Source organism: Asparagus officinalis, chromosome 4 (genome assembly GCF_001876935.1).
Source record: "Asparagus officinalis chromosome 4, Aspof.V1, whole genome shotgun sequence".
Classification (NCBI taxonomy): Eukaryota; Viridiplantae; Streptophyta; class Magnoliopsida; order Asparagales; family Asparagaceae; genus Asparagus; species Asparagus officinalis.
The window spans coordinates 17,672,076-17,685,214 of record NC_033797.1 but is presented as its reverse complement, the minus strand read 5'-3'; the positions used below and the strand labels follow the sequence as shown (position 1 = coordinate 17,685,214).

The 13,139-nt window shown below is 46.5% G+C and overlaps 1 protein-coding gene across 1 annotated transcript in view; it reads left to right on the top strand.

Moving 5' to 3' along the window:
- The window catches only part of LOC109838277 (caldesmon), a 27,894-nt gene continuing 15,847 nt past the window's right edge, over positions 1,093-13,139 (top strand). Inside the window, exon 1 of the mRNA XM_020406734.1 lies at positions 1,093-1,711. Coding sequence (XP_020262323.1) covers positions 1,093-1,711 — 619 coding nt within the window. The remainder of the gene's footprint in view (positions 1,712-13,139) is intronic.

The following is a 13,139-nucleotide window of genomic DNA, read 5'->3' as shown; positions in this document are numbered from 1 at the left end:
AACATTCAGGTTACCCTGCAGATGTCGCGATGGAAAGGCCAGCTGAGGATGGAGCTTATCATGATGTAGGTTTCGAGGAGAGGGGGTGTGCTCCTGTACCAAGCTTCTCGAAACCCGATGCTGGCTTATTAGCTGACATGCTGGCTGAACAGACTACTATGGGAACCGAGAGACCATTCTTTGGGAGTGATTCATTCATAGGTATATATCTGATCCCCTTCATCTTGCCTGATCTTTTGTCTGACTAACGAAGGATTAATATTACAGCACCAACCATTGGGATTAGCCCAATATCGATTCCTGGTATATCTAGCTTACCTCGGAGTGACAGAATCGCCGGTACGCATACGATTTAGGGATATCGTACTTCTCTAAGTTTATCTGACTTTTGACTAATATATGAGTGCAATCATAGGACCAGCCACCGGGACTGATTCTCTTATGATTCCTGGCATTCCCCAGATACCTACGGATGATGGACCTACAGGTATGCAGATGACCTTGTCATCCCAATCCTTCTTACTTGTCTCAATTTTCATTTTGACTAATAGAGAAGTACAACTATAGGACCAGCCGCTTGGGCCGATACCCTCATGACTCTTGGCATTCCCGCTGCATCTGAGGACGGTGGGATTGCAGGTATGCGTACGATCTTCTTGTCCCGATTCTCCTTATTTGTCCAAATTTCCATTTGACTAATACAGGAGCGTAATTATAGGACCGGCCGTTGGGCCTGATACTACTACAGTTCCCGGGGCTGAAAGTCTGCATAGAAGTGGCGTCTCCCCGCCCTTGTCGAGTGGTATGAGCAATCTGCCTGCAGGGGTTGATATACCCTCCATGACCACTTCGGCCGTTATCTCAGAGCCTGTCGGACCTCAGCCTGAGGGGACCTCCGTTGGCGTTGGTATGCTCAGAATTTGCCTTTGAATTTCTTTATCGCATTCGATAATCTCTTAGCTTTCCACACTGTTTCTTGTAGGATCTCGGTCATCTTTATATGAGCGTGTCCGTGCCCTCTTGGCTGATACCGATCCCGACAAAGACATTTTTCGTACAGACCTCGGCCTTTTTACTGTCTTTTATAACGGCATGATCGAGAAGCTTCTTCATCGAGGATACGGCTTTGATCAGTTCAGGCGTTCCTTTTCTCGTCACATGCCGATGTTCAGGGAAGAAGGGTATCCAGAGTTGGCCGATTCCTTCACTGCCGATTTTGCTGTTCTGGAGTCGGAGGTCCGAGAGTTGAAGGAGCTGAAGGCTAACGGGGTTTCTTCCTTCGTGTCCTCTCAGATGGAGCATAGGCTGGCACAGTGGCGCGATATGCGATCTTCCATCGGCAATGAGCTTCAGTCACATGAGCATTCCGCTGCGCAGCTGATGGCTACCGTGGCGAGGAAGGATGCAGATAGGGCCGAGCTACTCCACTCTTTGGAGTCCAGCCGCGAGGACATTGCTAGGTTGAAGGAGGCCTTGAAGCACGCCGAAGAGTCCGCTACTCTTATTGCAGAAGACCTGGCTGGATTAGAGCGTTCTCGTGAACAAACGCTCGAGAAGTTGGGATATACCCAAGAGAGATTGATGCAGCTGAAGAATGAAGCCGCAAAGATCTTGAGCGGTTCTGAAGAAGCCGTCCGAGCTAGCCTGCAGGCAGACCTTGAGCGGAGCTATGTAGACAGGCTTTCTAGTTTGGAGTCCCATGTTCTTAGCCGTCAGTTGCCCTCGGACTAACGAGCTTTTTATTATATGCTTTTGACTTGATCTATTATTAGAGACTTCGCATCTGCTTCTTTCATGATATTTCTTTTGAATTCAGAGATGATAAAATTTACAGGATTTTTGGCAAACCCCCAGCCATCAACGGGTTTGATATGCCTTTACCGATTACCGTTTGAATCGGGCTAGCATGTGAATTATTAAAACCCGTCTCACATGTAACGTTGTGCTAAGAAAATTGCTTTTCTTAGACTTGATGCTATGATTTTGAATACATAGACTTCACCATTTCTTATAGGGAAAAGGTACCATAGGGAAAAGGTACCCCGCACCGCGTATTAGGCGATGACTTATCCCTTCTTAGGCTTCGGGATAAAATACCCCAGGTTTAAACCCTGGTGTCTTTTTTAATCGGCGAAAGACTAAACCGACAATGTGTGTTAGACACAGACTTTGGGATTTTTGGCGAACCCCCAGCCTTCAACGGGTTTGATGTGCCTTTACCGATCACCGTTTGAATCGGGCTAGCATGCGGATTGTCTAAATCCGTTCCGCATGTAACGTTGTGCTAAAAGAGTTAACTCTTTTAGTGCTACAACATTGAATACGTAGACTTCGTCTTTCTCACGGGAATAGACTACCCGGCGACGCGTGTTAGGCGTTGACTTTAGGATTTTTGGCTAATCCCCAGCCTTCAACGGATTTGATTAGCCTTTACCGACTACCGTTTGAGTCGGGCTAGCATGCGGATTGACGAAATCCGTTCCGCATGTAACGTTGTACTAAGAGAGTGAATTCTCTTAGACTTTGTGCTATGATGTTGAATACATAGGCTTCGCCATTGTTACGGGAATAGGCTACCCAGCAACGTGTATTAGACGTTGACTTATCCCTACTTAGGCTTCGGGATAAAAATACCCCAGACTGGTATTCTGGTGTCTTTTTCAATCGGTAAAAGACTAAACCGGCGACACGTGTTAGGTGTCGACATATCCTTTCTTAGGATTCAGGATGACATTCCCCATGCGTGTAAGGCATGGATTTTGGTGTTATTAATAACAACCTGTCACAATGTTGAATATGTGAACGGGTGTTCTTTTCAACGGTTTAAGAACTAACCGGCAGCGCGTGTTAGGGAACAATCCTAACTTTTATAGGTTTGATTGTTCAAATTGAAAGTGGACCTCTCGTTCATGGAAGGAATCGAGAGAGGAATTTGGCTTTGGCCCTAACTTTTATAGGATTGGCCTGAAAGCAAAGGAAGTGGAATACAGGTAGCAACGAAAGTGCCAACTTGTATTATCACTCAAAGGAAGACTTTGATGCTAGGTGGTTAGGATCTAACACGTTGAGTCTGAGGAATGCCAACGACGGGCAGATGGAAACGTTGGTGGATCCGTTGTCAATTGATCTGATCAATGGATGGTGAGGAAAGATTAACCCGTCCACGGATTGAATCTCGTCTCACAAAATAACTCATAAGAGTTAAAGAATTTTGATAATAAGAAGAAACATTCTGACATTCGGATTTCGAATGTGGATTTCTTATTCATCAATACTACAATGATTGGGTTATCCCTAAGAATACCCCATGTAGTATTCTTCTGGGAACTTCCCAATACATTAGTTACCCTGAAGATACTAGGGATAGTATTTTTTCAGGAACTTGTCGTTTATCGGCATCATAAGCCGGTCACCGTCCTTGGTGATAAGGCGATATGCGCCACTCGAGTAGACTGTCTCTACTACGAATGGTCCCTCCCATTTGGGTTCAAATTTCCCCTTCTTCTTGGAATTAAGGATCATAGGCCGCCTCTCAGCTAGAACCAAATCCCCTTCTTTGAAACTCCGCTGTCGAACCTTTTTGTCGAAAGCTCGAGAGATTCTGGCTTGGTAGAATTCGATATGCTGTTGAGCTTCTAAACGCTTCTCATCTAGCCTTTCCAATTCTTCTAGGCGCTTCTGATGTTGCTCTTCGGTCGTCATTTGAGTCGCGAGGGCAATTCGAAGTGACGGGATTTGAATCTCCAATGGACCAGTGAATACGGGGTTGCTCCCGTTGGTGTGCGCACTGTGGTCCGATAGGCCCATAGAGCCGCGCCAAGCTTGTCATCCCAGTCTCGTTTATTAGTTTTCACGATTTTTGACAAGAGTTTGATGATAGTCTTGTTGAAGGCTTCGGCCAGTCCGTTCGCTGTGGGATTATAAGCCGTTGATGAAATATCCTGAATTTTGAACTTTTCGCAGAACCTTATGAAGGCGTTGCTGACAAACTGAGGACCGTTGTCATGTATGATTCGTCTTGGAACACCATACCTATAGATGATATGGTGCTTGATGAATGCAATGACGTTACTCGTTTTAACTTCTCTGAGCGGAACTGCTTCAGCCCATTTGGAGAAGTAGTCGGTGATTGCCAGGATGAACCGGTCACCTTTGACTGATGGGGGATTTATAGGGCCAACAATGTCCATTCCCCAAGTCTCGAACGGCCATGACGTAACCGAAGGATGCAGATGCTCCGGAGGTTGGTGCATATAGTTCCCGTGTATTTGACATGCTTCACACTTTCGGGCATACGTGATTGCATCACTCATCATGGAAGGCCAAAAATATCCCATTCTTCTGATGCGGTCATAAAGCTTGGGACCAGGTTGGTGTGCGCCACACTCTCATTCATGTGCCTCCCTAAGGACCTCTTTAGCTTCTTCGGTTGATAAGCAACGTGCTAGCAACCCATCGTACCCCCTGCGGTATAGCGTTCGATTCTCCGTATTATAGTAGAATCTTGGGGCTCTTCGTCTGATTGACTCTCTTTCTTTCACGTCTTCTGACAAGATTCCATGCAAGACGTAGTCGATGATGGGGAAACGCCAATCTCGCGGTTCGAACTCGACTTGAGTAGCGTGCACCTCTTGAACCCCTTCTTCCTTGGCATCTTCATTGCAAAGCGGCACTAGGAGTTGGTGAGTTCTTACCGTAACAAACTGCTCTGTTTCGGGAGGTTGTGCCAGAGATACGGCCAATGCTGCTAATGCATCTGCATAGGTATTCTGCAGCCGTGGAATATGCTCGATAAAGAATCCTTCGAATGATTCTGCCATCTCCACTGCCATCTTATGGTATGGCATTAAATCTTGGCTTCGAACCTCGTACTCTCCTTGAACTTGTTTAACTATTAGTTGAGAATCGCCGAAGGCTTCGAGATACTCCACCCCCAGTTCTTTAGCAAAACTGAGTCCTATGAGTAATGCATTATATTCGGCTACGTTATTTGAGCACGGTTCGGTCAGCGAATAAGCTCGAGGCATCACGTGCTTTCCTGGGGAAACTAAGACAACTCCCACTCCGGAAGAAATCTTAGAACTTCCAGGAGTACTTGCTACATTAGTTGCTCGTGACGCGCCATCGAAGTACAAACGCCATACTTGTTGGTGCGAAGTTGCGTTGACTTCGTGGGTTTCGTCGGGTAGGTCGTCATATATCTCGGTGGCGTCCCTAGTTGGATTAGCTGCCAGGAGATCACAGATAGCCTGCCCTTTTACTGACTTCTGTTGTTTAAAATGTAAGTCGTACTGGGACAAGAGTAAGGCCCATTTTGCTAATCGCCAGCTCATGGAAGCTGGTTGAGTCATGAATACTCGAACCGGATTAACTTTAGAGATGACATAAATGGTCTGCCCGACCAGATAATGCCGCATCTTCTGAATAGCGAACACCAAGGCGAGGCATTCTCTCTCAATCATAGGATATCGAGATTCAGCGCCTACCATGGTTCGGCTCAAATAATATACTGCCTGCTCGTGACCGTTATCGTCATCTTGTGCAAGTAATGCACTTAATGAGTGGCTCGTCGCTTTGACATAAATCAAGAACGGTTTGCCCGATTTCGGTGCGACGAGTACAGGAGGTTTCGAGAGATATTCTTTAATACTCTCTAATGCCTTTTGACAAGCGTCATCCTATACAAAAGATACGCCCTTTTTTGCGAGCTTGGAGAATGGTTGGCATTTTCCTGAGAGGTTCGAGATGAACCTACGAATATAAGCTAATCGCCCTTGCAATCCTCTGAGCTCCTTGAGGTTTCTCGGAGGCTGCAATTCATTGATCGCCTTTACCTTATCAGGATCGATGTGAATACCTTTGGTGGTGACGACGAATCCCAGGAACTTGCCACTCGACATTCCGAGGAAAGACTTGGTAGGGTTCATCTTCAATTGATGGGCTCGCATCAAGTCGAACATGGTCTTCAAGTCCTTAATGTGATCTTTTTTATCACGACTTTTCACGACCAAATCATCTACGTAGCATTCGACAGTCTTTCGGAGATGCTCCTGAAAGATCTTTGACATGGCTCGCTGATATGTAGCACCTGCATTCTTTAAGCCGAAGGGCATAACTGTGTAGCAGAAGACGCCGAGAGGCGTTCTAAATGCGGTATGCTTTTCATCATCTGGATGCATCTTTATTTGGTTATAACCAGAGAAACCATCCATGAAAGACATCCTCTCGAACCCGCACGTATTGTCGATGATAACATCCGTGATGGGAAGGGGAAAATCATCTTTTGGGCAAGCAGCGTTGAGGTCTCTAAAGTCGATACAGACCCTGATCTTCCCGTTTTTCTTAAGGACCGGGACAATATTGGCGAGCCATTCTGGATGTTGCTCTTCCCTAATGAAGCCCGAATCGACAAGCTTTTTAACCTCAGCTTCGATCGCCTCCATCATTTGCGGACGAAACCGTCTTTGTTGTTGTTTGACAGGTTTGACATCCGCCTTGATATTGAGACGATGCACTGCTACATTTGGATCGAGCCCTGGCATGTCTTCATAATTCCAGGCGAACACATTGATGTACTCCCTGATAAGAGAGACTAATTCTTCTTTCTCCTCGGGCAAGAGACTGTCGCTAATGAATATCGGCTTCGGATTTTCCTCGCTTCCCATATTCACTTGGACTACTTGATCTTCGGTAGGAGGTTCTCTTTGCTCAAACCTATCGCCGTACTGCATGCTTAAGTGATGAACCCACGGATCTTCCCATGTCGGCATCTGATCATCTTCTTCTATTGTCGTTGGATCAACCGTAACCATGTTCGACATTAGCTTTTTAAACATTTCACCAAGGCTCACATCGGAATCCCAAGCCGAAGAGTCGGAAGAGTATCCTTTTCTAGCCTTGTTAGCAATTTGATCGATGACTTGCCAGCAACACTCGTCGTCAGATGAGGAGACATAGCCTAAGCCTCTTTTGTGGCGATAATAAGTGTTGGGTTTTCCTTTTGGTACGTAGGCCATTCGAGGCGGAGCTCGCGGACCTCGACCAAAGCAAAGGCCGGCCATTCGAGGCGGAGCTCGCGGACCTCGACCAAAGCAAAGGCCCTCTCCTAGCGTGAAATCATATCCGTACCTTTCCATCATATTGCGTGCTTTCACATCATATCTGAACAGATGAGGGGCAGGTTTATCATCGTCGTCTTCCTCTTCCAAGAAGTGGTCGGGTATCGGAGATTTTCTTCCTTTGCCGTAGACGACCTCCTTTCCACCCCCTACCCCTGCGGGGATGACAAGTGCTGCTCCGCATGGATCTTGTACCTGCTTTTTCGTCATGCAAAATGATTGAAGTGGCATATACAAGTCAGGGTTATCATATAGCTCTTTAGTGACATTATCAAGACACAACGAGTACTCTAAATCATCGTTTATTGATAGTTCTTCGGCAAGTTGCCAGTTACAACTATTTTCCGATGATTTATCATCGTCAAGATTGATTACAATGGGTACAATGTCATTAAGTACAAAACCACCATTATAATCAAACCCAACTTCGGTATCAGCTTCATCTCCGCTGTCCGTTCCTTGGGCCGATGGTTCAGTATCGGATTCGGCGCCGTATAGAAGGGAATCAGTGAAATAGTTCTCTAATCCCTTAAACGGTTGCTTATCCGCGACCACCGTCTTAACTTCGTTATTTGAGCCCACGTATTTGAGGCATTGATGCAGAGTTGACGGGACTATAAGGTTACCATGGATCCAAGGTCGACCCAATAGTAAGTTATAGGACGTTTCTGCATCAATTACATAGCAGGTAACTTCTGATTTCAAATCCCCGATCTGGCATTTGATTCGAATCTTCCCCAAGGGTCTAGACCCGCTGGTGTTGAATCCATAAATTGTAGTGCCAGTGGAGGCTAATTTGCTAGCCGGGATTCCGAGATGATGCATCAGTCGGAATGGCATGATGCTAACAGCAGAACCCGGATCGACTTGGATCTGGTTGACCATGCTGGAGCCAATGTGCCCTGTAAAATACAAAGGCCGATCATGCTTTGAGTTCTTCGTCTGCATGTCTTCTTTGGTAAAAGAGATGCATGGAAAATGATGCGCTGCGAGATTGCAGTGTTGAGCTGACGGCTCTGGTCCTTCAGAAGATGGCTTGATTCGAGTTAAGAAAGCTTCAGAGTCGCTCAAGGCCTCTTGTAATGCTTTCTTTGTATCCTTGGAAAGACGCAATAGCTCGTATAGGGTTATCCTAGCCGGGATATTGGCCAATTGCGCCATGATGTCAAAATGGGGTGGAGAGCTTGCATTTCCCGGTTTGTCTTTCCCAATTGGATGATTGAATCGAGACTGCCTCGGGTTTTGGGCTTCCTGACGTAAAGGTTTGCTGGACTTTCTCCGTAGCTACAGGTGCTTGGGGAGTTGCTACAATTCCCAGTTCTGCCAATGTCTTGGAAGGAGCGGTTTTGGTGCCCAATTGCTCGGAAGCCTCTGGGTATTTGTAGTGATACTCATTCCCACTTCGGGTTGCAAAAGCTTCCTGCTCATCTTCAGAAAGTGGGAAGGCCGGAATTCTGTCGTCATCTTCTCCTGGAATAGCAGAAGCTCCATAACAAGATTTACCTTTTCCTTTTGACTTTTTCTTGGAAGAGGTTCCAGTCCATTGTTCATCTCCAATCAGATCTGGATGAACCCAAAGAATCTCACCATTAGGGGCTGTGTGTGGCACAAGTCCTTTCTGGCGTTGCTGGTGAGGATCATCGTTCACCGTCTTTACTGCTGCATTTGTTACCGGCTCATGCTGAAACCAGTTCAAGGGAACAGAACCGAAACTAATCGATACTGCGTTCGCACCTACTTTCTTCTCCTTCGGCTGCTTCATGGTGATGACCCCGACATCGATCAGAGCTTGGATCTTGTCTTTAAGGGCATAGCACACCTTGGTAGGATGGTGCACCGCTCTATGAAATGCGCAGTATTTTGGATCATTGATTTTCTTAGCATCTTCCTGATCCTGGACTGGAGGTAACTTGATCTTGTTATTCTCGACGAGGTATTTGAAGATGCCAGGGATTTCATCCTCTTAGCATCTTCAAGCATCTTGTTCATTTGTTCGGCGCTGATCATGAATGCCTCGCGGGGTTGTCCCTCGCTAGATACTGTGTTGTCCGATGCAATCGCAGAGTAGGCATCTGATCCTTCGTCTTCTGACGGTAATCTCGTCCGAATCCTACTATAAGTCCCTCGTGTAATGGTTCCAGACTGCAGATGAGTTAAATACCAGGGTACTAGTGGAATTGACTCGGGATTATCCCCTGTCGATGCCCTTTTGCTGGTCATATTAGTGGTGACCTTCAGAAATTCTCCGTCTTCGACTATCCTTCTTCTTCGTCAGAAACGCCTAGGCTTGGTCTCAAACGTTCCGGCGGAAATTCTCTCGAACACCGAAACTCTCTTTGGGACTTTAGAACAACAGCATTCCGATAATACCGCTTTGATGATGTTGGCACACGGACAGTGAGAATTTGTATCCCTGGCGTGTCTCTTTCGAGACTTATCCATACCCCCAGCTCTATAGTACAACTCATCAGTTTGATAACTGGAGCAACCCATAGAGTGTTGGCATGACTTCCCAGGTATAACATCATCATCGTCAGACGAATATGTTTTCCTCTGGGGATATGACGCTTTATTAGCGTTTTCAGAAGTCACTCGTTCAAGTCTACGCTGTTGTGAGCGTAAAAACTTAACGGGCTTTTGAACTTCGACACGCAATCCAATGCGGTCGGCAATAGGGGTTTTCCCTTTGTTATCTTCCTTGGGGGGATTAGAACGACCCCCAGTCGGGTTTATCATTTGGGGACCTTTCAACGGACCCAATCGCTCCTTGATAGGTACTTTACCTCGATTCCCCGGTAAAGGACCGAGGCGACCTTTCAAAGGAAGCCTGGATGTTGAAGGATCCGTGTTCTTACCTGACTCCGCCGGAGGTGCGGGGGCAAGGGGAACGGGACCTGGATTTGATGAAGGTTGGGCAGCAACATCTTCAGCTCTTGTCTTAGGCGTTGGTTTTGCCTTTAGCATCCACACCTGCTTGAATTTTGACGGATTCTTGACCGCCTCTTCTTTCTGCATCTCCTCCGCTTTCTGCAGGAGAGCTCGGGCATGCGCGAGCAATGCGCGGCGCTTCTTGATTCGCTCTTCGAGGGTTGAGCGAGTCCTCGTGACACGAATCCATTCATTCGTCTTTGTCTTGGAGGAGGAGTTGGTTATGCGCCGTTGTTGCTCTTGGCGCTGTCTGGACTTCAGATCTTCGTTGTATCGGATCCCGTCCATCGACTCCGCGGCTTTGGCCAGTTGTCGTGCAAGGTGTTGACGCCGTCTTTGACGTGCCCTCTTTGACAAAGTTGGAATGCCCTTAGTAGTTACCTTCGTTGTGGAGGGGAGATCTGCGACCTCAACCCCTTTGAATGATGCAGGGATGCCACGGGGCACGGGCGCAGCAACGGCGGCGGGATCTTGGATCTTAGAGCTGGAGGTCCCGCGAGCATTTCTGGAAGATGAAGTCTTCCTACGCCTGTTTGGAGAGGCGGATCTGGAGGAGGAGGAAGAGAGGTACTCTTCAAACTTTTGCTGATCGAACTCGTATTCGATCTCTTCATTCACCCGGATCTTGAATGCCGGTTGCGTCACGACGGCCTTGGCAGCGAGGCCGTTGGCTCCTACTGTGGTCGCCAGCTTGTTTGCGTCAAAAGTTGTTGTATTCATTGTTGTATTCATTACAACTTTAATCGTTACAATGAAATAAAAAAAAAAGATTGTCTTTTTTATAAGACCCTTTCACAATGAAAACAAAAGTTACAACTCTCGCCAAAACAAACGCAGAGATCGTTTATCGGTCTTCTGCTTGCGTGGGTCTTTTGCCTGTGACGGGGACGTCAATATCCGTGGACTGAGATCTAGAAACTTCTAATCCAGAAATATCGGACAGAGCTTCGTCGATCCGCGTGAGATCTAGAAGCCTGAAGCGTCTATCTCGGCTAAAACGAGATATCTGCTCTTCTTAGTGATTACCGGCGAAGGGTAATACTAAGGAAAAAGGGGGAACGGGTGATGAAGACTCTGATGAAGACCTCTCCTCTGTTGAAGCGCTCGAGCACTCTTCACTGCAGCAGGGCTTCGCCTTCTTTTCTCCCAAAATCCAGATCCTCCCAAATGAAGCCTTGGGGTTGCTATTTATAGGCAATGGGGTACCTAGGGTGCCTAGACACCCTTGGGGTGTCTCCAAGAATCCGAGACACCCCTGGGGTGTCTCCACAGATCTGAGACACCCCTGGGGTGTCTCCAGAAATCCGAGACACCCCTAGGGTGTCTCCACAGATCTGAGACACCCCTGGGGTGTCTCCAGAAATCCAAGACACCCCTGGGGTGTCTCGGAATTTCCGAGACACCCCTGGGGTGTCTCGGAATTTCCGAGACACCCCTGGGGGTGTTTTGGAACTCCCGAGACCCGTTGAGGTGCATTTGATTGTCTTCGCCGTAAATTCTTCGTCCGAACTCGGATTTGAGTGATTCCAAGTGCGTTGGAAGCTTGACGAAGAGTTCTACCTGCTATTTCCGAGACACCCCTGGGGTGTCTCGGAATTTCCGAGACACCCCTGGGGGTGTTTTGGAACTCCCGAGACCCGTTGAGGTGCATTTGATTGTCTTCGCCGTAAATTCTTCGTCCGAACTCGGATTTGAGTGATTCCAAGTGCGTTGGAAGCTTGACGAAGAGTTCTATCTGCTCCAATGGTTGGATTATCTGTGGGATGAATGAGACACGAAGGGCGCTGTTCTTTTTGTAAACACCGCGGGACTCTCGATTAGCCCGTGCCTTCGTAGTTCCGGAATTCTGTCGGCTCACGTAGTTCGTCGATTCACTTCAATCGTTCACCGACGTCAATCGAACTCCTGTGGGTCGGATAGTGACGTTCATCGTCGCTCTTTAACACTGAACCGTTCGTGGAGACCTATAGGCAATTTTCGATGCCTACAGCTGTCTATTTGGAAGGATTAAAAAGATTAATATAAGTTTAAATTCCTAAAAAATAAATTATAAATAATTTTATAATTGTAAATATAAGTTTAATATAATTAAAAAGATAAGGCACCGTTTGGCAAAGAGTTAAGTGAGGGGTTAAGTAGACTTAACCCCTTCTTAACCCGCCAAACACAAAAAATCTATACTGCATGCTAGCCCGACTCAAACGGTAGTCGGTAAAGGCTCATAAAAACCCGTTGATGGCTGAGAATTTGCCAAAAATTCTATAAATGCAAGTCATTGACGCATCAGCTTCATTAGTTGGTCTCGTGACTTGATCATCCAACGACTTCAGGATAAGATCTATATTTACAGATGAATCAGCTTTAACAGTTAGTCCTGTAACCCCAACATTTAGGACCGTCACACTCCAACGCCTTAAGAGCTTAAACTGTGTAGACTCCAGCAAACGTATGAGTATAAACTATGTTAACACCGATTAATACAAAACCCTAAGGTCAACGCCGGTCAACGCGTAGCCCAGAGTCAACGCCGATCAACGTGTTGTGATACAGCTAATTGGTTCAAAGTTGACTCAATGATATGAGCCAAAATCAACTCGCCAACTTCAGTTCGAGATTTCGACAACAGTCAGACGATAAACGCAGCACCGGAAGAACTTCATCTATTCGACAAAACACTGAATAGACTGAAAAGTGGAGAAGTCAAGAACTAAAGCCAGTTATAGGTCCTGTGGCACCGATTGAAGGTGGGGGTCTATCACATCCAAAACATTTCAGACTCATCTATAAAAGAATGAGGCTGAAACACTTTGGAGGGGGTATATGTAGGCATCAAAAATTGCCTATAGGTCATCGAATACAATTCGAATCAAAGAGTGGACGAATCGAGAATGTTCACGTCAACCAGTGTTTGCGTCAAAAGTTGGTCTCGTTGTGGAATTCATTATATCTTCGGTCGATTACAACAAATTCGAAAGAAATAGCCTTTTTATAAGACTTCTTTTACACAACAAAAGGAAAATTATAACTTTTTAGAAACAAACGCAGGATCGTTGTTTGGATCGCTGCTTGCGCGGGATCTTTGCCTGTGCCGGG